This window comes from Lissotriton vulgaris, chromosome 4_1 (genome assembly GCF_964263255.1).
Source record: "Lissotriton vulgaris chromosome 4_1, aLisVul1.2, whole genome shotgun sequence".
NCBI classification, from domain to species: domain Eukaryota; kingdom Metazoa; phylum Chordata; class Amphibia; order Caudata; family Salamandridae; genus Lissotriton; species Lissotriton vulgaris.
Window position 1 is genome coordinate 509,507,253 of NC_141691.1, and position 26,658 is coordinate 509,533,910.

At 42.8% G+C, this 26,658-nt stretch overlaps 1 protein-coding gene across 1 annotated transcript in view; it reads left to right on the forward strand.

The window, feature by feature from the left end:
• LOC147718909 (gamma-aminobutyric acid receptor subunit gamma-4-like) overlaps positions 1–26,658 on the forward strand; it is a 2,086,028-nt gene that overhangs the window by 1,189,242 nt on the left and 870,128 nt on the right. The window contains exon 5 of the mRNA XM_086966801.1: positions 16,832–16,914. Coding sequence (XP_086822927.1) covers positions 16,832–16,914 — 83 coding nt within the window. The remainder of the gene's footprint in view (positions 1–16,831; positions 16,915–26,658) is intronic.

Sequence of the window (26,658 nt, forward strand, 5' to 3'; positions counted from 1 at the left end):
TAAATGGTTGACTGTGTGTTGTTGCATAAATCTCTATGAGTGTATTGTATACAGATTACAGGACCAGATTAGAGGTTCATAATAGTATCCTTACTTCCCATAATTAGGTAAAGCTGAAATGCACTGAATCCTCATTATTACTGCCGTCTTTGGAGTCTCTTAAATAATGTATAACTATTGTATTTTTTGTATAGCTCTTTATATTAAATATTTTTGTTGTGCCTGGATCACTTATTATTGAGCCTTCTCTTGAACAGGTGTGCAAATCTTAGTTTACCTGTGTAGCTTATGACACAATATGAAGTAATATTCTGTAGTATAGACTCTTGCTATCACCATAGGAGAATTATATTTATTGCACATGCCTAGATCTCTAAGATGGATTTCATAACAAGTATTGTCTCTCTCACTCTCACTCTCACTATCAGTTAAATATGACATTCTCATGACTTATTATTCATGGTTTGTCTGTTTTTTGTGAGTTTTATACATCTTTATGCAATGCCTATGTTTTTGAGATTTTCTGTCCAGCACAGGCCATGATGATTTGGATATTTAACAATGTTTTGTTCTTGTGTTTTTTCCAATTGAGTCAATCTTCACTGATTTCCTCTACCCCACACCGCCAAGCTACATTCGATTATATTACTATGCACTTCATTTTATGTACACATTGCTTATGCTACAGCAAATTAAATGTGCCTAAAAGTACACACACACCACGTAGTATGCAGTCCAATTAATTACAAGCTTGTAACCTATCATCCCCTTGTGGGACAGTACCACAAATCAACATCACTGAAGACATCCAGCAACAGCATAGGAAGGAATTGCGATTCTTCTATTACCATGACTAGAGAATCTGGATTACCTTAAAGACACGGAGGCTAACATTATGCATATTTTTTTTTAATGCAGTCCTAGCAGCCACATACATCATTAAGAAAAAGATTCCAGAGTAGAACATTAAGAACATATAAAAGATATGAGCACATAACAATCTGCCTCTTTTAAATGTGGTGTAGAATAGGATAAGTCCAACAAAATGTTTAGTCCGAAGAATTCTTTAAACTATCACGAAACAAAGGAAAAGGAAGAACGATGAATGATCCGAAGGTCAAAACCATGAAGTTAGGAGACATTATCTGAAAAAAAGAGAAAGATATATGTAGTTTAAGAAGAAAAAAACGCTAAAAAGAGGAGGCAAACAATGTAATTAAACAAAGGTATTATAAAAAAGCAAGCAATCATTTATAAATTAAGAAAACTTCAAGTAAAACAAAAAGGATATAAAAAACCCACAAATACATCAGATAAGTTATAATAAAAAGATATACTGTAGACTATAATTATCCAAGGGAAAGGGTTGGAGGGATAATGTAAGCCTCTGTGTCTTTAATGAAATCCAAATTCTCTAGTCATGGTAATAGGAGAATCGCAATTTCATTACAAGACCGGAGGGTACCATTATGCATGTTGGTAGCTTTGTAAGACTACATCACACATATGAGCAATTGGTTTACAATAATGCTGTGCAAAAGTCCTAGCATTAGACCAATCAGCAGCTTCAAGAATATCATCCAACTTACCACCGGACCAGAAGGATTTACTGGCCATAGCACCTCTGATCGAATGAGCTTTGAATATTTTTAGATCAATACCTGCTAAATTCAGAACAATTTTAACCCATCTAGCAATAAAAGTAGAAGTAATAGTTTTGTGAGGTTTAACGAAGGAGATAAGTAACTGATTTACACCTAAAGGATGAAGAGTGTCCATTCTGCAGTCATACTCTTTCATACAGTCTACAACATAAAGTTTTTTGCATAGATCAAAACATGGATAGAAGATAGAATCAGACATAGTCTTGGTTCTTCTAAGCAAATTGACTCCAAACATGTTGTAAGATCTATTTGAGATTTCAAAAGCTTTAACATCAGAGACACTACGACAAGATACTAAGCATAGCAGTGTAGCAAGCTTGATGGACAGATTTTTCCTATTCAAATGAATAATATCAGGTCAGCTAGAGAAAAGATCAAGAATTAGCTTAACATACCATAGAGATTTATATCTAAGTTTAGGAGGTCTCTTGAGTCTAATTCTTTTGAGGATTCTACAAAATATAGTGTTATTACCTACTGTTGTACCATTGACAAGAGCATGTCCTGCGGAAAAAGTCGACCTATAACAATTGATAGACCTATAACTAAGACCCCTTTCAGATTGTTCCACAAGGAAATTAACTATGTCAACGATAGGTGCTTTCACGGAATCCAGATTCCTTTCCAAGCACCAACGTAACCATATTTTCCATATTTTGCTATATGGGAGTGTGTACCAGGGGCCCAAGACTCTCCGAGGAGAGTTGATGCTGTTGACAAAAGTTCAGAGAGATCATTGGATCTCCTGACACTCTCCAGGCAAGAAGGTTCAAATTCCCTGTTTGAACTAGCCGGTGAATTTGCCCGTCTACGTCTGTAAGAAGATCCACCCGGGAAGGAATTAGGAAGGGAATGACGTAAGTCAGCTCAAGGGTAGTTGAAAACCAAGCCTGGGATGGCCAAAAGGGAGTCACTAGGAAAATGGAACAATGTTGATATTTCACCTTCTGGAGGACTCTCTGGACCATGGATAAGGGGGGAAAGACGTACGCATTGGTCCCCTTCCAGCATTCGAGAAAGGCATTCACCGCTAGAGCACCGGGTCGGGCATGCAGCTGTAATAATTCTCCAATTGAAATGTCAATCTGCTCACAAAGAGATCTATTTGAAGAGGACCCCAGATTTTGTTGAGAGAATTGAAAACAGATGTTGAGCTGTGGTCTAAAAAGAACCTCGAGTTCCAATTCGCACATATGTTTGTTTTTCCTGGAAGATATTCGGCTCTTAGGGAGAGCTTGTGTTCTAGGCAGAACATCCAAAGTTTCTTGGCTAAATTTGAGAGGACTGCAGACTTGGTACCACCCAGACGATTTATATAGGCAACCACGGACATGTTTTCCATCTTTAGAATGACTGATCTGCCCTGGAGAGAATGCCTGAAACTCATTAGTGCATAAAGACTGGCAGTCAGTTCTAAGTAGTTTATATGGTGAGAAGATTCTTCTTGAGACCAAACACCACCTGTGTTCTGATCTAGGAGACATGCTGCCCAGCCATGAAGGCTCACATCTGATTCTAAGACAACCTCTGGTGCTGAACCAAAAATTGCTTTGCCATTCCAAGCATACAAATTCTCTAGCCACCAGGTCAGTTCTAATATTGCTTCCTGGTCCAGGGAAATGCGATCCCCGTACCAGAGGCCTGATTTTAGAGCCCTTGCTTTTATCCATTTAAGGGCTCGATAATTTAAGGGACCTGGAAAGATAGCTTGGATAGAGGAGGAAAGGAGACCCAGTAGCCTGGCTAATTCCCTCAAGGATAAACTCTGTTGTTTCAGGACGTGTCTTATCTCTTTCCTGATTTTGGATATTTTCTTTGATGGGAGTAGAAGAAGGCATTTGGTGATATCTACAGTAAAACCCAAGAATTCCAGAGTTCTGGAGGGAGATAGTATTGACTTCTCTCTGTTTATGATGAACCCCAGGTTTTCTAAAAGATCTATTACGGTCTTCAGGTCTTGAATGATTTCAGAATGGCCTGGGACAAATGAGGATATCGTCTAGGTATATGATTATACGAATACCCTTTTCTCTTAAGGAAGAGGCAATTGATCTCATCACTTTGGTGAAACACCATGGGGCTGAGGAGAGGCCGAAAGGGAGTGCTTGGAACTGGAAGAGATGGTTTTTCCAAATAAATTGAAGGAAAGGTTGATGAGCCTTGGCCATAGAGATGGTAAAGTAAGCGTCTTTTAGGTCTAATTTGACAAGCCAGTCTCCTTCTAATAATAAGTCTGCCTGAAGATGGATGCCCTCCATCTTGAAATGCCTGTAAACAAGATATTTTTTGAGTTCCCTTAAGTTTATGATGGGTCTCCAACCCTTGTCCTTTTTCTCTAAGAGGAAGAGTGTGCTAGAAATCTTAACATGTCTAGAGGGACTTCTATAATTGCACCCTTCTGAAGCTTGGAGGATATCTCTTCCTCTATTATTTTTTCCTGATCTAGAGTGAGGGGGATATCTCTGGGAAAATAAATTTGTGTAGGAATTTCTAAAAAGTCTATTATAAACCCTTTCACCGTATTCAGAACCCATGGGTCTTGAGTAATTAGTTTCCAATTGTGATAAAAGAATTTAAGTCTGCCTCCCACTTTTGGGGAAAAAGAAGGGGGAGGGGAAAGAGTTGTTGTACTCACTTTGAGGGTTGATGTCACTGGAGGCTCCATGTGATCTGAAGCTTCTGGAGCCAACGTCTCTTCCTCTTTGTGGATAAAATTGATGGTTATTTGAGGATTGGTAACCCCTTCCGCCGTATCCTCTAGATCTAGTGTAGGGCCTGCGGTTGAAGCTGCCAGAAGAGAGACCCCTTCTTCCGGCCCTGCCAAAAAGGTTACTGGTGTTAAAAACTCTCTTCGTATTTTGATGGGCCTTGTCTAATGCCGTAAAGGTAGATACATTTTTACCTAGAGTCTTAATCAGGTCTTCCCCAAAAAGTAAACCCTTGGGGTTGAAGGAGGGTCCTAGTCCGATAGATCACTCAATTTAGTACTGATTTTGGTGAGAGCCACTCTTCTCTTCTCGGAGTTGAGGCTGGCATTGGCATTGCCCAATAAAATTAAGGCTCTATGGCTCAGGCCTCTAATTACTTCAGTGTCCAGAGGCGTGCAGATGATGTGGCTCTCTTCAGCTGTATCGATGATCCTGGCCAAAGTGCCTAGAATCTCAAGGACCTGATCATGACAACTTTTAAGGGATCTCTCCATTCCTTTTCCCTGATCCCTCCCAAGCTATTTGATTAGTTTGGGGTCAAGATTTGGAGTTTGGCAGGCTTTGTCCCAATAGATGGCCTGGAGCATTTCACTCTCAGTAAGTTGCGAGTATCTCTCTCCAAAGGGATTCTTAGTCATCTCTTAACAAATTGGTGTTCATGGGGAACCCATTCTGCGCTTCTAGGATGTTTTATATTAAGGGGAGAAAACATTTCTTCGCCTAAGGGGTCTACAATATTGTCTTTTGACGAGGAAGGGAGACCGTCCCCAAATGGTTGAGAATAAAACTCCTGGTCATCCTCATCTAAGTCCAAGACATATTCGAAATGAAAATCAGATGCATCATCGTCTTGAAAAACATTGTCTCCCAACTGGAGATCATTAAGTTGAGCACTTCGATATTTTGTGCCGCTAGGGACACCCAGATATTTTGTGCCACTGAGGACACTATTATGAGTTGTGCCGCCAAGGACATCCGATGTATTTGAGGTGCGGTGTCCTCCCATAATAGTTGATGTGCTGGGACCTTCCATAGTGCTCTTGGGGATAGAATAATCAATATTCTTAATCTTTTTAAGTATTTTTCCCCTCACATTGATGTGATCATCAGTAGGTAGGGTTTGTTGGTTCTCAATAATATCATCCTCCTCAGCGGGGAGTGATCTCTTTGATGCCATAACTTTAGATAGTGTTTGAAACAAACAAGATCTCATTTCATTATGGATCATGCTTTTGAATGCTTCATTGCCCATACTAGGTATGGGGGTGCTAGCCTCATCCGAGTCTATATCAGACAGAGTGTAGATGTCAAAGGAATAGATAGTAAAAAATAATAGGTTTATCCCCCCTTTTATAAAATATTTCTACGACTTGATAAGTAGAGCCACTTTAAAAAAAAAAGTTTTATATAGTATTAATGGATTTTAAACAAGTAGTCATGAAAAAGGGGGAGAGAATAAATTGCAACAAATTTGGGAAAGTAGGTGGAGGAGAGCCACAAAGTAAAGCTATGAGAAGCACGAATTAAAGCGCTAAAAGGCATTTAAATGATGAATAAGGGTGGATTGCAGCCAGGAACGGGCGTCCGCTAAACTACCCGCTGATCGGGGGGCCGAGCAACTGTCGGTGAGCGTGAGCGCAAACAGCTTGAGTCCATTCCTAGGGAACGAGCTCAGCATTTGCAAGAAATGAGGAAAGTACCTTGGCAATGCAGCGACGCTACGAGCCCACCACTAAGGTTCTTTCCTCATAGGGCACTCTCCGAGAATACGGAGACATCGAAGGGGAACGCCTGGCTTCGTGGTGAAGTTTTGAAAGGAAAGGGGGGCTCGGATGGCGGAGACCCTTGAGATGAGAGCTCGTATTTATGGCCTGCCAGCTTTTTAGACGCGGAAGAGCATAAGCCTGAGGCCAAAAACAAGCGGTCAAGGCAAAATTGAGCGAGAGCTCAGAATCAATCGTGAGGCAAAAATCTGGCAAAATTAGTAGTAGTAGAAAAGAGCGGGGAGAGGAAGACAGGTCAGGGGCCATTCTCTGTAAATTGGAGATCGGGTTGACCAGGCTAAGCAAGGAGGGTGTGAAGGGGGGTAAAGGCCCCAATGGAGTTTTGAAGAGTAAGGCATAAAAAGGTTATCAAGAGTAAAAAGTTTAGACATTTAATAAGAAGGCAGTAAACATTTTAAAAATGTTATGAACTTATCTGCTTGGAGCCGCATTTAAAAGAGACAGATTAGTATGTGCTCATGCCTTTTATATATTCTTAATGTTCTATTTGTGAACCTTTTTGCTTTATGATGTATGCGGCTGCTTGGACTGCATTAAAGGAAATATGCATAATGGTAGCCTCCAGTCTTGTAATGAAATAAGTTTGTTGAAACATCATAGATTACAAATGAACAAAAGCCACAGATGGTAGAAATTACATTCAGCTTTTTACTGTATGGGAGGGCTCACATACGAGTAAAATGCACCATCAGAGGCATGGTAGACTCTATAAACTACATATATAATAAAAGAACAGATGCTAGTGTTCTACTGTAGAGAAAAGTAGAGGTCAATAGATAATACCATGTCTTGTGAAAAACTTATATCCGACAGTCACATAAAGCTGTGCAACAATGTGTGCACATGGATATGCAGAGGTGAGGAGAATGCTAGTCGTATAGATGTGGGTGATGCTCAGAGACAACAATACTAAGTTGGTCTGAATGATTCAGCAGATACTACAACAAAATGGTAGTAAGTAGTTTTTCGGAGTCCCAGGCATTCATGTAGTGCAGTTGAATATGATTTTCTAGGCAAAACATGGCTTATGGGGTCTGCATCGAAAGCTTAAAAGGAGAGTGTAGGCATCAATGATGGTGATACATGGTTTCTAGTGACATTAGACTGTAAATCTCTATTTGCAACTGCATATTCCCACGTGTATATATTCCAAATGGATAGGAAAACTTTCTCTTTAGAATTTACTGTGACACTTGAACTCATCTCAACTGATGAAGTCTGTCACCATTATCCACGTCCTATCCTTAACAGTTGCCATTTCTGCTCTGTGCATGTCTTTTAAGGTGGTTCAAGGACTCTAGTGACAATTCAGTAGTGAACTATATCTTTGTGAAAAACAAAATGGACATGAACATGGAGCTTTTAGGGATCTCAGTGCCTGGTGCATTCATCCATGTGATCTTTCTGACAGTGTTCAGATATTTAAGGAGATGGATCTTCGAGAGTACCAGTGTGAGGAGCCCAAAGTAGCTACTGCATATATAATACACTTTAAATGTGATTTGGTCACATCCATGTATTCACTATTTATACTAGATTTCTAATTTTCATGGTATTTGCAAGTAGCTCTGACAAGCATTGGAGGCAGGGTAGACAAAGTAACAGACTATTGGGTACAGAACTGCCTAAGATCCACCGGGAGGGGATAGAGGAAAGGGATCCAATGAGGAACCTCTGCACAAGGTAAGAAGAAGTTAAAGATCAGAAAGACCAGGCACTCAAGAGGCTATTCAGCATTCAGAATAACTAACACCCAAGATGTGCAAGGCATGAATAGGCATAGGCATGTGGGGTAAGGCACTAGGGAGTTCCACACAATGCTCCTCACCAACAATTGCTATTTCAAATACTGAGTGCACATGTCCACATGTAGGAAATACTTGCAAAGACCGGGACCGGGACTGTAACTCCATGCTTTTTCATCAGGATATTTGTTGCCACTACTCATGTGTTCTTGTTTACTAATTGAGGAATTCCTTCCAGTGCCATAAGCCCCACCTTGATTATGCCAGTCTCTTCACAATGATGAATTTTGAGCTGTTATGGGGCTCTATCTTAATTAACAAATAATCAATTGTGGACGGAGAAGGAAGGCGTGATCCATTCAGCTTCCTTAAATTTCAAATTCTCCAAATCAGGTGGTAACGATCACTTGTCCTGCATAACCTGGGTACGCGACCTGCATACCCTGGTTATGCAGGACAAGTGATCCTTCCCCACCTGATTTTGAGAGCTCTATTTTAGTCTACTTCACTGACATGGTGTTGCCAAGTTCTTTGTCATGGAACACATTATTTGAGCATTTTAATCTCGTCTAGCAGAGAACTCCTAGACCTTGCTGAGAGACCTTGACTCCTCCAAGCAGGTCCTAGGGTACGACACTCAGGTCCACATGTACTTTTAGAGAGGTCCTGGGCATTTTCTCAGAAATGCTGCAGTTATCTGTAGCTATGGAACTGAACAGATGCCAGTACTGTTATCTCAATTGGTTTTATATTACCACCAGCATATTGGAACTCAACACAACATGGGTACAAGACTAATAAAATAGTCTGAATTAATCTTTTTTGTTTTATTTTCTATTTCTCAACACATTGCTTTGTTTTGATTTCACCACATTTTCGTTTTACACATCTACATCACAAATACAAAAATTCTTACATTTAAAAAAACAATCAGCTTACATATTCATACTCATTTCATACACCCTGTCACTCAACCTTGTCAACCATTCATGCACATCACTCACACAATAACAGCACCCAAAATGTCTTTGCAATACATTACTGGTTTAAATTTTTACAATTTTTACAAAACCATAGCAGTCAATTAAACAATATTATTCTCTATTTTCATGAATTTGGAGCAGTTTTACGTTCTTATGGCTCAACAAAAAATGGTCTACGCGTTTCGAACTCCTACTTGTTGTGGAGTTCTCATCAGGACCCAAAGGCTGTGGAAAAGAACAAAAACCTTCTTTAGACCTATAGTTCATTTGTGTAAATTATCAGTGCTCGCCACTTTTGGCTTTCAAATCCGCCTCTTACCTTTTTCAATAAGCCTGACTTGATATGACCAACGTGTAACACTAGAAATGAAAACCAGGTAAAGAAGGAAATCACTCCCTGAAATGGTCATAAAACATGACCCAACCATTATAATACCTTGTCAAAATGACGTACTTACATCAACCACACCCATGCACACGCTTGTGTTTCTCTAGATGATGCAGATGACCTAGGAAATAAATATGCGATTTTTTTTCAGAGAGCTGTTCCTATTTAAGACGTACTCGAAAGGAGAATGAAAGTTTAGGTCGTCCGGGACTTACTTGTTTGATTTCCAATGTTCCCTTTAAATAATTGATTGATGCGAGCGCGCAGGGCAAACCTGAAATCAAATGAAAGCTTGTAAGAGCGATGTTCTCATGGTCGCGAGATGTCTTAATATTTCAAAATAACTGGCTCGCAGCTAGTTTACCTCTGTGCGTCGCTTTTTAGACGGACCGATTAGAACAGAGTTTCCTTCGGTAGCGTTCTACGGAAACCTGTGGGGCTGCAGACGATTAACATAGTTGCTTCCTGGTGTGGAGGATCCTGGAAAATGTAGTATTAAGTAGTTAGGCGGTTTTATGTTAGTTCACTCATTCACTACAGTATGCCAATATGTTTTCAGAACATGGCTTGTTTATTGGATAAAAGTGTGTTCATTTCTCACCATAAGAATGAAATGTGAACTTGACGGACCAGGTATTTTTGCCGCACTTATGGGTTGTCTGGGCATGATATTTACCACTGATGCTGGTGGCAAAATGCCGTATTGATGTGTCACCATGGAAGTGAATGACCTTGTATATTAGCCGCGTTTTATGGGATGTCTGGTCATTCTATTTCTACTAATGTTACCGGCAACATGATCTGCCTGAATACTTGGCAGCATATGGTATGCAGGGCAGCCGTTCTCTGCATAAATGTACATATTTGGAGGTCCCATCTACTGGGACAGTAAGTGGGCCCCATCTTGAGCGTTAAGGGGACTATGCTTTCTATCATAACTTTGTTTCTAGTGGTGGATAGTAGTCCACACCTGTCTTTCTCTTAAGTTCATTAGACACATATTCACATCTAGATAACATTGATGGCTCCTGGGGTATGCCTTGGAAAGCTGGACTCGCTTCGATTTTGCGGATTCTTCAGCAATATGATAGTGAAGATCAAAAAGGTGTTTTAATTTAGTTTGTAAATCTCTGTTGACTCATTTAGGCCGTCGATTGCAGAATTGAATTTAACAATTAGCATAGCTTCTCTTCTGGACAATTTTGCATCTAGGTCTCCCGCTCTGGTATCACGTTCAACTTTCAAAATCACAGTCCATTTTAAATTCATTTCTGTATGATTGTTTAAGCGCCAATGATTTACTAATGGGGCCGTTTAGATGTTCTTTTTAATTCTTGATTTGTGTTGTGTGATTCTTGTTCTTACTTCTTGATTCGTCTTGCCAATGTACAATTTCTTGCAAGGGCATTTTATTCCATATACCACGTAAAGTGACTTACAATTTGAAAAAGAATCATGTTTCCTGAAGATATTGTTGTGTTTAAAAACACAACCATCTTCTGTGGTTGAACAACACATACAAGTCCCAGATTTGTGGTGCCCTTGTATGGGGGGTAACCCTACGAAGGCTCTCACTGAAACTGTATCCATTTGGGGGAGGGCCGCTCATACCAGTTGGTTTGCAATACTACGGTCTTTTCGGAGCAGTATTCAATGTTTCATGGAGATTTTTTACTAAGTGCCAATTGCGAGTGATGACCTTTTTAAGCATATTCGAATTGGGACAGAACGTAGATACACATACAATCCTGTCCATTTCATTTTTTGTTCTTTTTTAAAGAAGGCATTCCCGAGGGGTCCACCAGGCACGTTTCATCAACCTCTTGAGTAGTATTTTGTGGTAGCCACGCTCTATTAGGTTTTCTGTTAATCTTAATGCATGAATTTGATATTCATCCTTAAAATGGCAATTCCGTCGAATTCGAAGGTATTGACGACATGGTAAATTTTCTTTTAAACTTCGTGAGTGGTTACTTGTGAAGTTGAGCGATTTATTTCAATCAGTCGGTTTTAAAAAAAGAGTTGTTACTAGTCCTCCTTGAGTTGGATAGACTTCAACATCTAGAAACGACATTCTGCTCTTTGAGTAGCTCAGACTGAATTGTATTTCTTGAGTCCGATTGTTTAACCATTCATGAAAACTGATCAGGTCTTCATCGCTACCAGTCCACGTGAAGAAAATGTTGTCAATGTAACGACTCCAATTGCCAATACATCCGACATAAGGGTTATTTTCATAGATGTAATTTATTCGTATCTAGACATAAACAATATGGCTAGCTCAGGAGCAAATGGACAACCCATGGCTACGCCACCTATTTGGAAATAGTACTCGACATCAAAGTTGAAAAAGTTTTTTTTCAATGCAAAACTGGCCAATGTGAGGATGAATTCCATAGGTACCTTCTGTGGTCTTTCACTGGTCTCTAAAAAAGATTCTAATACATGCAATCCTTCGTCCTGGGGAATCTGGGTGTACAAAGACACCACATCCCTAGTTGCTAAAAAATGGACACTGTCTTCAAATTCTATTGACGTTAATTTGTTATTAAAGTCAGTGGTGTCTCTTAGAAATGACTTCACATCAGGTAAAAACGGTTTTAGGAAAAAGTCCACAAATTTGGCAATAGGCTCCATAAGTGACTCACAGCCGGAGACTATTGGCCTCCCAGGTGGTGCAGTCTCATTCTTGTGTACTTTGGGTAGTACGTAGAACAAAAGTGTCAGTGGATTCTTTATTTTTAGATATTCCAGTTCCTTTTTTCCAACAAAGCCTCGCATATGCCCCTCATCCAGAATGGAATGCAGTTGATTTTTTAACTCAAAGGTGGGATCCTTGCTGATTTATCTATAGCATTTTTCGTCATCTAGTTGTCTCCTGACTACAGAGGTATACAGTGTACGGTCCCATATGACAATTGAACCGCCTTTATCGGCTTGCTTTATTATCACTGATGTATCTTTCCTCAGGCTGGTCAATGCTTCAGATTCCGACTATGTTGTGTTGTATTTAATCCTTCTTTTTTTCTTTTCCATATCTGTTATGGCTGATAGAATAGCTCTCTCAAAAGTCAATAGTTCCTTTGGAATTTTGTTGGTTGGTGGACAGAAAACGGATTTGTTTTTGAGGCCTGTTGTCTCCGTGGTTGGCTCAAAAGGGTGTTGTGCAAAAAAGGTTTTTAACCTGATTTTTCTGCAGAATTCTATTGCCTCTGTTTTTAATTTGACGAAATCTGTATTTTTAGATGGTACAAATGAAAGGCCTTTTTGGAGGACACTTTCCTCATCCTTACTTAGAATTTTGTTAGAAAGATTATATATTGGTGACACTTTCAATTTTTGAAGTTGTGTCGACGGGTGGACATTTCACATGGCTGGTGATTGTATCTTATCTTTTCTCGTGTTTTTGGTTGGAACCTGCTGTTGTTGATAAGATCCTCTTCTATTGATATTCCTACATGGCTCTGAATTATCACCCTCAATACCACTCGCTGAGGAGGAGGTGTCAGAGAAAGTTATATAATTAGTAGATGACCTTCCTTGATAATCCTGAAGATGTTTGCGTGATTCTGGTATAGAATAAAAATCGGGCTCTAAATAGGGATAACATTTTTCAGATTGAAATTCCTTTTATCCTTCTCAAAATGGTTTCCTTTTTGATTGATCGTGTAATCCTTAAATTCCACAATTTTTTTTTCAACTTTTTCTAATAAAGCTTTTGGTCCGTTGTCTGTTGGTTGGCTGAAATGGCACTTTCTAGACTTGCGTTTTCTTCAAGTTGCTGTTTGGACGCAAAGGCACTTCCTAGACTTGCCTTTGCGTCCAAACAGCAACTTGAAGAAAACGCAAGTCTAGAAAGTGCCATTTCCGCCAACCAACAGATAACGGACGCGAAAGCTTTATTAGAAAAAGTTGAAAAAGAAATTGTGGAATTTAATGAGTTAATGGAGATTTACAAACTAAATTAAAACACCTTTTTGATCATCACTATCATATTGCTGAAAAATCCGCAAACTCGAAGTGAGTCCACCTTTCCAAGGCATACCCGAGGAGCCATCGATGTTATCTAGATCCGAATATGCATCTGATGAACTTAAGAGAAAGACAGGTGTGGACTACTATCCACCACTCGAAACAAAGTTATGATAGAAAGCATAGTCCCCTTAACGCTCAAGATGGGGCCCACTTGCTGTCCCAGTAGATGGGACCTCCAAATACGTACATTTATGCAGAGATTGGCCGCCCTGCATACCATATGCTGCCAAATATTCAGGCAGATCATGTTGCCGTTAAAATTAGTTGAAATAAAACGACCGGATATCACATAGTACGCGGCTAATATACAAGGTCATTCACTCCCATGGTGGCACATCAATACAGCATTTTGCCATCAACATCAGTGGTAAATATAATGCCCAGACGCCCCATAAGTGCAGCAAAAATACAAGGTTCGTCAAGTTCACATTTCATTCTTATGGCGAGAAATGAACACGCTTTTTTCCAATAAACAAGCCATATCGTGAAAACATATTGGCATACTGTAGTGAATGAGTAAACTAACATAAAACCGCCTAACTACTTAATACTACATTTCCCAGGATCCTTCACACCAGGAAGCAACTATGTTAATCGTCTACAGCCCCACAGGCTTCCGTAGAACGCTACTGAAGGAAACACCGTTCTAATCGGTCCGTCTAAAAAGCGAAGCACGGAGGTAAACTAGCTACGAGCCAGTTATTTTGAATTATTAAGACATCTCGCGACCCTGAGAACATCGCTCTTACAAGCTTTCATTTGATTTCAGGCTTGCCCCGCGCGCTCACATCGATCAATTATTTAAAGGGGACATTGGAAATCAATCAAGTAAGTCCCGGATGAGCTAAACTTTCATTCTCCTTTCGAGTACGTCTATCTTAACAAAAATCGCGTATTTATTTCTTAGGTCATCTGCATCATCTAGAGAAACACAAGCGTGTGTATGGGTGTGGTTGATGTAAGTACACCTTTTTGACAAGGTATCATGATGGTTGGGTCATGTCTTATGACCGTTTCAGGCAGTGATTTTCTTCTTTACCCGGTTTTCATTTCTAGTGTTACATGTCGGGCATATCAAGTCAGGTTTATTGCAAAAGGTAAGAGGCGGATTTGAAAGCCAAAAGTGGCGAGCACTAATAATTTACACAAAGGAGCTATAGGTCTAAAGAAGGTTTCTGTTCTTTTCCACAGCCTTTGGGTCCTGATGAGAACTCCACAACAAGCAGGAGTTCGAAACGCGTAGACCATTTAATATTGAGCCATAAGAACCTGAAATTGCTCCAAATTCATGAAAATAAAGAATATTATTGTTTATTTGACTACTATGGTTTTGTAAAAATTGTAGAAATTTAAACCAGTAATGTATTGTAAAGAACTTTTTGGTGCTGTTATTGTGTGAGTGATGTGCATGAATGGTTGACAAGGGTGAGTGACAGTGTGCATGGAATGTGTATGAATATGTAAGCTGATTGTTTTATTAAATGTAGGAATTTTTGTATTTGTGATGTAGATGTGTAAAACGAAAATGTGGTGAAATCAAAACAAAGCAATGTGTTGAGAAATAGAAATAAAACATAAAAGATTAATTCAGACTAAATTATAAGTCTTGGACCCAGGTTGTGTTGAGTTCCAATATGCTGGTGGTAATATAAAATCAATTGAGATAACAGTATTGGCATCTGTTCAGTTCTATAGTTGTCAGTGGCTTGGCCTTACTGTTGGGAGCCCAAACCCAGTGGTGTTATTTAGCAGTTATCTGTAGCGGCATTTTAACTGCTTGTAATTTTTTATACATTCCAAAATGACTATGGATATGGTAACTCATTGTTTCTAAAGCTGGCAGTAACCTTAATTGTAGCCACTTTTGTTTAATTGTGCGTGGTTACAGATGCCAAAACAATATTTCAGTTTCCACCCAATTTCATAAATATTCAGTGTGAAAAGTTAATTAAATAATGGTTTGACCAGCAGCTCAATCATGGGACAGTGGAACCACCTGTAAATTGATATTCATTACCATTGGCAATATTTTTTTAAAAGGGATATTGGTATTTAGGGACACTGTGACCTTAGCTGATGCCAATGGCAAGCAAAGTGTAATTGGTCTAGTTCACCTTTATGTTGTGTCGAGATGTGCATAGAGGAGCTTTCAGAGATGTTTTCAGTCACTCCACAACTATGTTGAGCCACAAAATTGCCTGAGAAATGTTATCCAATTTGAAAACGAGTCTGGTTGCAAAGGAAGACATACTTGCCAGCCACCCTCCCAGTTTTTGTTTATGTAGACACTAACACACATGCAATACTCCAGAAAGGATAGCACCCCAGCAAATTTAAGTTCAATATTTTGATAGTGCTCAAGTTAGCGAAACAACCGCTATTAGCATACATAACTGATGAAAACATAAATATGAAGACCAAATTTAGACTCTCAATAAAGAAATGTTTGCTGTCAAACATTATGCACACTCATGGATGTTCTCAACTAGTAGGAAAGTTGTGGGCAAATAATCTGGGCAGGGCATAAGGAGGGAACTTCAAAGATATTTCAGTGAAAGCTATATGGCTTTATTAATATATGATAAGCATGGAGAATTCATGCCACATTTTGTAGCACCTGGTGAAAATAAAATATTGATTGTGGATCATATTTAGGGCCTCATTTACAGGCCCATTGCCCTGATGGTGCATCACTTTTTTCGACACACTAGTGGCGTAGTGTCCCCGCCCATTTTTCAAAGCCACATAATCTCACCCAGTGTGACTTTTTTATGGTCCCCTTTCAAGTATTACTCTGCATGTATGGGGCATTCCATGGGTGTTGCTGTGGGTGTTCCCACGCAACCTTCATGGAACCTAATGAATTTCCAGATTTGCGAAGTGCTGTAAACCTGAGAATGTGCCAGAATCCTACACCTCACCAGGGGAGGCGAGGGAGTGGCGCAAAAAAGAGAAATACTTTTATTTCTCTTCATTTTTTGCTCTTTCTATGTGTACAAACAAAGGAGCAAAATGCCATGAATGATTGTTTTGTGTGTAGGAAGGTGTTCCTTTCTGCACAACAACAATCCTCCCTGCAATGCAACCTTGCACCATGCTGCACGGTTGTCTGTGTTAGTTGCATAGCTGCTGTTTGTGTACCGGCACAACGAAGAAGGACAGGAATGCGCCATATCTTGTAGATACTGTGCATTCCTGACCTCTTATTTTGATGCATGTCAGCACAGCAGAAAGGCTTGCTTTGCTGCCACACGTCAAAATATAGCAAATGAGGCAATCAGTTCTTTATGTTTGCATAATGATTCCTAATTTTGAGGAGAGATGTCCTGATCTTGTCTTGAAATGCAACAACTCATTTGTTAGATATTAATTCTTCCTCACACTACTTAAATCGAATCCATTATGCAAATTAATTATGTAAACAGATGTCTGCTTTTATTACTTTGTAATTATCAGAGTGATGCCAACGTATTTAATACCCGTCGCTTATAGCCTAATTGTAATTCTTATGTGTTTGTCCTCAGGTTGACAATTGAGGCAGAATGCCAACTCCAGCTTCAGAATTTTCCAATGGACAAGCACTCTTGCCCTCTTGTTTTCTCGAGCTGTAAGTAAAACACTGAAATATTTATGTGTCATCAGTTCATGCCTCTAGATCAACTAAGCAAAATCTGACCAGTATTGTTAATCAATCGAGATTGCACATTTATTTTGCAGAAAAGTTGTAGTCTAATTTTCTTAGGCACTTGGATTGGTTAAATTATGTTTGCTTCCTCTGGGATGTGAAATCCAGCCACGGCCGCTGCAGGTATGACCGGTAGGGCGGTGGAGCTAGTTGGGGGGATTTTGAAAGATGACTTCAAGGGAAAATTAAATAAATACTTAATTTTTCATCGTGGTTGTCTCTTGGAATCCCCCCCAGCTGGCTCCACCGCTATTACCTGCAGTGGCCGTGGCTGGTGAAATTTCCATACCTGAATGAAGAGCAATGTTTATAATTTCTGTGAGTAATCTGGTGGAAACAGGGACCGAATTAAAGAAAGAAAGCATACCTCTGGGTATTCCGAATCTTGGAATTTAGTCTGGTGGTTAGTCTAATTTAAAAAAGATTTTCAGGGTGGGGCAAGCGGTACATGGAGGTAGTACTGGTTAAAAACCAGCAATCAGCATTGCCATTATTGTATTTTCACTTTCACACAGAAAGAGCATATATGGGATGTGGCTTTGTATTATTGGTTAGCATGGGGTAGAAATACTGCCAAAGCAATGGGAACTTCATTAAGTCAATATCCTCAGCTCCAACATTTTTTTGAGATATGAATTTAATTCAAGCTTTTTTCATTCAAGTGGTTTTTATAGTGAGGCATATCACATTAGATGGTATCCAGGCACTGTGCAGCAGTCTCAGTCAAAGAGCCAGGTCTTGAGTAACTTCCTGAAGTAGGTCAGCGAGGTTGAAGTGCCGAGGTGGAGGGTGAGGGTGTTCCAGGCTTTGTCAGAGAGGTGGGAAAAGGAGAACCCTTTGGAACTGCAGTTGAAAATGCATGGTTTCTGTACGAGAGCAAGGAGAGTGAGAGGAGGTTCCTGGGAGGTTGGTGGAAATTCAGGTGGGGGTTCACGTACGCGGGTCCTTGGTCATGGAGGGCTTTGTAGGCGTAGGTCAGAAACTTGAATTGGCATCTCTTTTGCATAGGGAGGGCCTTCATGTGCTGAGTGATGTGGGACTTCTTGGGTAGGGTGAGGATCAGCATGGCTACGGAGCTTCTGTCTGGAGTCTCCTCAGATGTTTGGTGTTGATGCTGTTTAGAATGCATTGTCATAGTCCAGCCGACTAGTGATGAGGGCATGCAACACAGTTTTCCAGGTGCTGAATACGTTTTGGAGCATGCAAAGAGTGTGGAAACAGGCTGAGGAGATGGTGTTTACCTGATGTTTTTTGGATAGTTCACTGTCCAGGATGATTCAGAGGTTGCGGGAATGGTCTTCCGGATCGGGTGGATCTGAGTTCCGATGGCCACCAGGAGTGTTTCCAGAGTGCGGCGTGTTTGCTGAAGATCAGGACTTCGGTTTTGTCAGTGTTGCGCACAAGGCAGTTGTTCTTCATCCAGGCTGCAATGTTCTTCATATAGTTGTGGAAATTGCTCTTCATTGGGGTGGAGTCCACTGAGCGCAAAAGGATGAGTTGGGTATCATCGGCATAGGTGATGATGTTGATGTCATGGGATCTAAAGATGTCTGTGAGTGGTGTCATGTAGATTTGAAGAGGTTTGGGCTGAGAGATGAACCTTGAGGAACACAGCAGATGGTGTGCATGGGTTGTGAGTTAAAGGGGGGAAAATAGGTTCTCTGGGTGCAACCCTCGAGAAAGGAGGCCATCTATCGAAACCTGTTGTCTGTGATTCTGAACTGGTGCAGTCAATCAATGAGTGTAGGGTGGGAGTCGCTGATAAAGGCTGTGAGAGGTCCAGCAGGATCAGGGTAGCTGATTATCCTCTGTTGAGTGGGTTGCAGATGTCCTCTGTTGCGGCGATGAGTGCTATCTCGGTGCTGTGATTGGCTCTGTAACCTGATTGAGAAATGTCCAGCAGGTTGCTACTTCCCAGATGTTCATGAGTTAGAGTTTGATTGCCTTCTCCGGGACTTTAACGGAACATGGGAGCAGTGAGATGGGATAGTAGTTCTGGTGCTCGCTGGGGTCTGCAGAGGGAGTCTTGAGGAGGGGCATAACTTCTGCATGTTTCCAAGCATCGGGAAAGATGGCTGTGGTGAAGGAGGCTTTGAGGATGATGGTGAGCTGGTGCTGATCTTGCTGAGGTAAAAAAGTCAAAGGGAGCAGGGGTCGGTGCGTACCCCGAGTGGATGGAGTTCATTAGAGTAGTTGTCTTCGGCTTGCTGAGTTTACATCTCTAACTCCACATATATGTACCTCTTCAAGGTATGTGAATGTGAAGGTAGGAATAGTAAATCAATACTCCCTTATATGATCTTACCTTTTGATATGTTGTCTCTTTATATTATGTCCTCGATAACCTTATATGAGGATGTTCTGGGGGTCAATCCTTTAGCACTTTTCCTGTTGTGTATGTGTAATTTACAAAGCAGCACACATGCAAATGGAGAAAAATTGATAAGAAATAAAAACATTTCTCCTTGTTAAACCTGCCTCGAGGAAACATAACATTTTAATCCAAATACCTGTCTACAACAGGGATAGAGATTTGCATCAAAACACAAGGGTGATTGCATGAGAATGCATCACATATGGAATCCCCCCCTAGCGAAAAGTAAAGCAAAACAGTTTATAGTGTAAGATTGTATTACTTTGGCATACTATCCAGTGAAAATCCTGATTTTCAATGGATGTTAAATCCCACTATAACACTTTGCTCCAGGTTTGCATCATGCAACTGCAGTACAAATCACTAGAAAATCTGGACCATAATGTCTGACATACTGAAGGTCAAATTGGGAAATTGAGGGTCACATTTTGGGAAGCATGAGCATAGTATTCATTATTTTGAAATACAGGATTTATTTGGCATTACTATGGTATGCCAAAGGACAATTGTCAATATAAGTGATATATTTTGTTATTGTAATAAAACTTACATGGATACTGATGTACACACTTGAAGTATGGCTTTTTCAAAGCATGATTACAGAAAGGACATGTTTATTCCGCAGAGCCACACTTTAGGATCTCCACTTTCACGAGCCCCAATGTTTATTCCTTAAACTCGTACAGTAGGGCCAAGCCATTCAGATGGAAAAGCAATTTAATGAAACTTTACAGTGTGTGAAAAAGAAACATGTATTTTTTATGAAATGCAAAGTAAAACATAATTTACTTCTGCATGCTTCGGCATTTTATTTGAATTTGAAAGTGTGTGAGGGCGAAAACGTAGGTTTGAAGAAAAGAGGAAAAAATCAACATTTAAATACTGTGTCTTGCCTTCTGCTGTCAGTGTGAGCAAACACCTGCTGGCAAGGTCTAGTGATGTGAAAACAACTACTGCTGTGCACAAGCTTGCAAAATGAGGACATGGTCTTCTTGAAAGGAAAGGGAAATCTTTCCTGTGTTGAGGTCAGCAACTTGGAGACATTGATTGCCATTAATGTGGAAAACAAATGGGGTAACGGATGAGTGGTGTCACGGCTGCAGGATCATGTCCTTGTTCAGGGCAGGCTGCACAACTGGAAACCCAGAAGTGAGGGGGGAGGCAGAGGCACACGTCTGTTCTTTCTGCACTCGCCCTGCATTGGTCCTCCTCCCGAAAGCCCGCTAGTCACGGTTGGGATTCTCGAGTGTAGCAGCATAAAAGCTGCACTCAGTAACTCGTCATTGCCTGTAATTCTTGATTTTATGATGATACTTACCTTGTTTTATGACGGTCATGCTGCTGCTTCCTCCTGTGAACACTGGAGTGTATTCCACTGCTTCTTCAATTGCTGGCATGGAGTACTTCTTGTACTGCAAGATAGCTGGCGTAGGACAGGCTTTCGTGATAATAAATGAGACACACACGGACTGTACTGCATTACGCTGCTGTGCAGGGGCCTCCTCTGAAGACACACCCGCAGCTGCGAACCTTTATTCCATATGCCCACGTAATGTGGGCCAAACCAAAATTCCACACACCTCGGGGTGCTCCGAGGCACATCCCCTGGCCAGAGCGACAGTTGTGGTATCACCACAACTGACACAGGAGATACTACATGTTGCTCTTGCGTTTGCTGATTATTTAACGTTATCTCTATTTGTTGAGTAAGATTTTTCCTTGGCAGCTTTGGAGATAAAGAGGGTACTGTAATGACATAGAGTCAGCACTCTAGTGTTCAGCATGTTACCACACACTGAACACCCACCCTCCACAGGCGTCATCGGTCAGATGACCCTGCTCAATAAAGAGGCCTGAGCACACGTGCTCAGGGCCAGTTGTACCCAGTAACCAGTATGTACGTGTCACCAATCATTCGTAGCATGTGGGCCTAGGGCCCAACATCACACTGGCGACGAGGAGGAAGCTGTGCCACGCGTGCCACAGCTGGAAAAACATCATGGGGAAAAAGGGGAAGGAGCTGCCTGCATCGAGGGCACCCCCCCTATGACCGGAGCCGGACGCTGAGAGGCCTGCAGGGCATGTGCCGAGCCCCGGGCCTGCCACGAGAAAGAAGGTGACCGGGAGCCTACCCCGCACCTTATAAGCCCAGCGTGAGCCACTCCCCGCGTGGGAGAAAGAGTGAAGGCCGAGCGGAGCCCACCTGCATCGGCCGCGTCAGAGTGCCCCCGCAAGTGAGTTGAACCATGCGGAGCCCACCCGCGTGGCATAAGAGGCCTGCCGGCGGAAGTTGAGAGGCCACAGACAGAAGGGGAAGCGAAGTGACCTTGTGCGATGCTCGAGCCAGCGGGAGCCCTCCCTGCTCCTTTACCGGTCCTTTATCCCCGAAGTGAAGTGTCCAATGCCCCGACGGTCAAGGGCGTGTGAAGGACCCCCGTGGGAGCAGAGCTCACCCGCGATAGGGGAAAGACAGCTAGGCCGTGCCCACAATAGAGCCTGCAACCTCCGGCGCCTAGCTCCCACGCAGCCTGTGCCCATACAGACAAGGAACACCGAGAACTGAAGCCAGCCCCCCCTCTCCCTCGCAGCTCTAGTGATGTTTGAGGCTGCTGCGAGAGGCGGAGAGTAGGAGAAATGCCGGTAGGCGGCCATCGCCGCTTTAAATGGTGAGGAGACTGTTGCAGGGGGCCGAGACCATCTAGGTGTGGTGTACGGCCCGCGGCGGCAAAGACACACCACGAAAGTAGAAATTTGCCACCCGTCAGAGCAGTGCCATCACCTCCCCACCCCCATGCAGCGTGCGAAGTGTGGAGCTGCGGCGGCAGGGTGGAAGAGCGAGGAAGTGGCGCCAAGCCTAAGGCTGTGAGGAGCAGCACTTGGAACCCCCCTCCCCGGCGCAGCATGTGAACTAGGAAAAGCTGCTGCGGTGAGAGGAAGGCCAGGAAAAGAGGCAGCGAGGGGGCCCGCCTCGTAATCAGGAGCCCAAAGTGCAACTGTCCCCATCAAGCCAGAGATCCCCAGTGCCGGCTCAAGCTCCATCGCAGTGCTGAAATTAGCAAGGGGAGCCATTAAAACCAAGCCACCAGAGGAAGAACGGGACGTGTGCCATGCCTCTCCCATATAGCGTGCAGCCCATGAAGGAGAGAGAGCCTGCTGCGAGGGGCAGAATACCCCGGAGGTACGTGCGAGCCGAACACTGCCCTGACTGGGCAATGAACAGACTGCTTTGAGCAGGGACTGGAACGCGCAGCGCGAGAAAAGCTGCTGAGGCCCATCGGACTGCAGGGGGGACAAAATGTAGCACTGCTAACGGCTTTGCATAAGCCACGGGGACACTGAGCAGAAACTAAATCAAACACTCACCTGGACTGCATGTGTGACGGAGCGAGAGGCACCAGGAGAACAGCTGAGGGCAAATGCCATTCCGGATGCCTGAGTCCCGGCAGACTTGATACAGGCAGCGCCATTCCCCAAGTACGAGGCCACGCAGCAGTAGACTGAGGCACGAAGGTAAAAAGCGACACTGCCACCCAATGGCCAAATCGCGCAACTGTGCCTGAAGTCCAAGCACCAAGGGAAACACGCAGCAGCTAGAAGACAGCTGCCACACAGGGACTGACTGTAGCGCAGGGCCACCCTGATGCCGCATAGTGCACACAAATGGAAAAACAGTATTGTTTAAAGCCACTGAGGAGAGCCAGCAACACAACAGAGGCAGAACGTGCCAAATGCTGACGCAGACACCCGGGAGACCAAAGCAGAGAATGTAAGGTCTTACTGGAACAGCACAGTGCCCAGAGGCCAGAGGCCAGCATCATCGTTGCCCGCAAGAACACTGCCACGCAGCATGGCGCCAAGTCATCACACGGCCTTTAAGGATAAAGGGACGGCACAGGAACGTGCCAGGAGTGCAGGAACTCTACACAGAATATTCAAGAGAGCGCCCAAGGGAAGCAAATAAAGAGCGCAGCCATCAGCGACCGAAAGGGAGTGACCAGAAGAAGGTCGACGGAGCAGTGACACAACCCTCCAGAAGCACTTAAACCACGCCGGAAGAGAGTGCAGCGATGCCTGGTGGCCACAGGCCATCACTGCAGCAGTATGGAAAAGACAGGAACCGACAGTGATTCAGAAACTCGGCAACAGGAAAGTGCGCAGGCGCATGCTGCAAATGCGCAGCAGTGCAGATGGCAGTAGCCCAAAGCAGCAAGTCACGGAAGCAACCGAAGAGCGCAACTAGAAGCGCGCCATAGAAATCGAACTGCGACGGAAATTAAAAATGGTTGCGCAGACAACCAGAAGCATGAAGACTCACCGGAAGAAGCCGACCACCCAGTCTGGTCGCAAAGAGGGAAAGAAGCCGGCCACCCTGTTGGTCGCAAAGAGGAATCTGACCACCCAGTCTGGTCCCAAAGAAAAAGCTGATCAACCAGATGGTCACACCAAGAAGCCGATCAACTAGATGGTCACACCAAGAAGCCAATCAGCCAGATGGTCACACCAAGAAGCCGATCAGCCAGAGGACTGCCTACCTGCCAGAGATCGGCAGAGTCTACCGTCAAGAGGTCCAAGAAGTTCGACCAAGGCGTGGTCCGCAAACATGGACCAACGAACTTCGACACCACAATTAGCAGAGTAGAACTGAAGAGGAAGTGAAGGTCGCGACGCTAACTCTAGCAGTGGAGTGAAAAGAAGACAGTGTCCTAGGACTAGGACAAGACCAGGAAGACACGTGCAGAAGGCGCGCGCTGCATGAGGAAGCCTGACCAGAGAAAATGAGAAGGAGATCAGTCCAGGTTACGTTACGAAAAGAAGGAAGAAGAAATCAGAGTGGCACGCCGCCACTGCGAAAAGAAGGAAGAAGAAATCAGAGTGGCAGCCACCACTGTGAAAAGAAGGAAGGTGACAGGCACTGGAACATCTAAGTGCATTTGAGGACAAAGCCTGGCAAGAGCACAGGCAGCACAGATCAAAGACGTTTACCTAAGAGCCATCCATCCACATGGCGATCGCAGAAGAGAGCAAGCTGGACTGTTGACGACATCTACCTTTGGGGCTGAGCGGAAGATTGGATGGCGAGAGTGGTCAGGCATCAGGAGGCTGAGGTTCTGACCACTCCACACGAGCCCGTGGCAACCCATGGAGCAGAGACCTCAAGGGACTCAAGGTGGCAGCAAGTCCCGCACAGGAGACAGATCCACAGCGGCACATCTGCAGGTCCCAGGAGGATGAAAACCTTGTGTGCACAGAAAGGAGTCAACAACTTACCCTTCAGCTGAAACTAAGGACACAATGGTGAGCCTTGTGGCGCATCCCACTCACGGCCCAAAGGCTATGGTTGAGCAACATGACAGAAAGCACCAGTCCAGTGGAAGCCTGGCAAAGAGGGCCTCCGGACATCTTGTGAGAGAAGAACACCGGCGAGAGTGGCATCCTAGTGAGGAAGATGTTTGCACCTACTCTTTTCACCTGCCAAGAGACCTTCGAAGTCTGCCCAGAGACATCACCAAAGACCAGGACTGAGCAGAGTAAGCTCGAAGACAGACAATACCCATATCATCCACCCTTCTCCCCAACTACTCACCGCCACCAGTTGAGCGAAGCAAAAGCAAGATTGAGAACAACGTCCAGGCGGCGGGGGCAGAAGTCCGGACCCGCCAAACCCCTGCGAACCATGCCACAGCGAACTGTTGGTCCTGGCCACAGTAACTACGTTGCCCGCGGCCAGCAGCAGCCAAAGAGACTCATTTGAAGTCATGAATCCTATGTTATATTTTGGTACATTCTTCACCCACAGGTTTTCGGACTTTTCCGTTGGTTTTATTTTTCACCAAGTTTGGGACGGATGTAATGACCTAGAGTCAGCACTCTAGTGTTCAGCATGTTACCACACACTGAACACCCACCCACCACAGGCGTCATCGGTCAGATGACCCTTCTCAATAAAGAGGGCTGACCACACGTGTTCAGGGCCAGTTGTACCCAGTAACCAGTGTGTCCGTGTCACCAATTTCTCCTAGCATGTGGGCCTAGGGCCCAACATCACAGGTACCAAAAAGGGTTTACCAACAGCTGACTGCTCTTCTAAAGTGCTATGGTGCGTGCATGCATGTATTTCTGGACTTATACTCACCTTCCAGTGTTGGAACTCCTTATACGTATTGTATGGTGATATGCACATTTTTCAAAAAGAAGGAAAATAATTGGTGTTTTCCCCACTAAAGCATAGAGACTGAGAGCACAAGACTATGGTTTTGTTCTAAAGATGTTTTTATCGCTCCTGGGAACTTTACTGCATCACTTTTTCCTATTGATTTGTTTTGTGAGACATTGAAGGAGTTAGTTAATTCTTATCTTATATAGGTTTCCTTAACTCCTGTCTCTTTCTATGTTAAGGGGGCATATGTAGGTAATTTCCATTATGCGATTCCCAAATAGCGATTTTTAAGGAATCGCTATTTGAGAATAGCAAAATGGAATGTAAGTAATAATTTGCATTTTTTTTGCGAATCTCTAACATTCCTTAATTGCGATTAGCAAATTGCGAATCGCAATTAAGAAATGAGTGTCCCATTAATTCCTATGGGCTAAGAGGCCCATAGGAATGAATGGGGATACATTCTCAAATTGCGATTTTTTATGAGAAAATCGCAATTTGAGAATCGCAATTCCAAGAGTGCCAGAGTGTCCAAAGGACACCTGTTGCTCCCCTGGAATGTGCCTTGAAGTACATGTGGCGCACATACATGCCCTAAGGGCATGTCTGTGCGCCACATGGCACTTTCAATAAAAAAAAAATGCATTTTGAAAGGAAATCGCAAAATAACATCTACTTGGAGTGGGAGGTGTTTTGCGATTCCTTAAGCCACATTCGCATTTTAAAATTCACTCCTACATCGCATTTAAGGAATCGCAAAATTGCGATTCCTTAAATGCTTGAGCAAAATAAGGAATCGCAATGTTTGCGATTCCTTATTTTGCTAATATGCACCTACATACCAAAGCACCGTTTGCGATTCGCAAACGCCTAGCTACATATGCCCCAAGGTAACTAATGGGTGATATGGTGTTATACTAGCTTTAGGGATTTTCAGTTTCTTCATTTACTCTGAATCCTGTATTTATTTTCATTTTCTCAGAATTCATTCTGCATTCACAGGGTTCCAGTCACTAAATACAAAGTGGGAAAGTGGGAGGTATTAGGTAAGAATTAACAGTTCCAGTTCATAAGCTATGTTTGGTCTTTTTCATGTTTAAGAGGTGAAGATTCTAAAAAGTTTATTATATTTTTA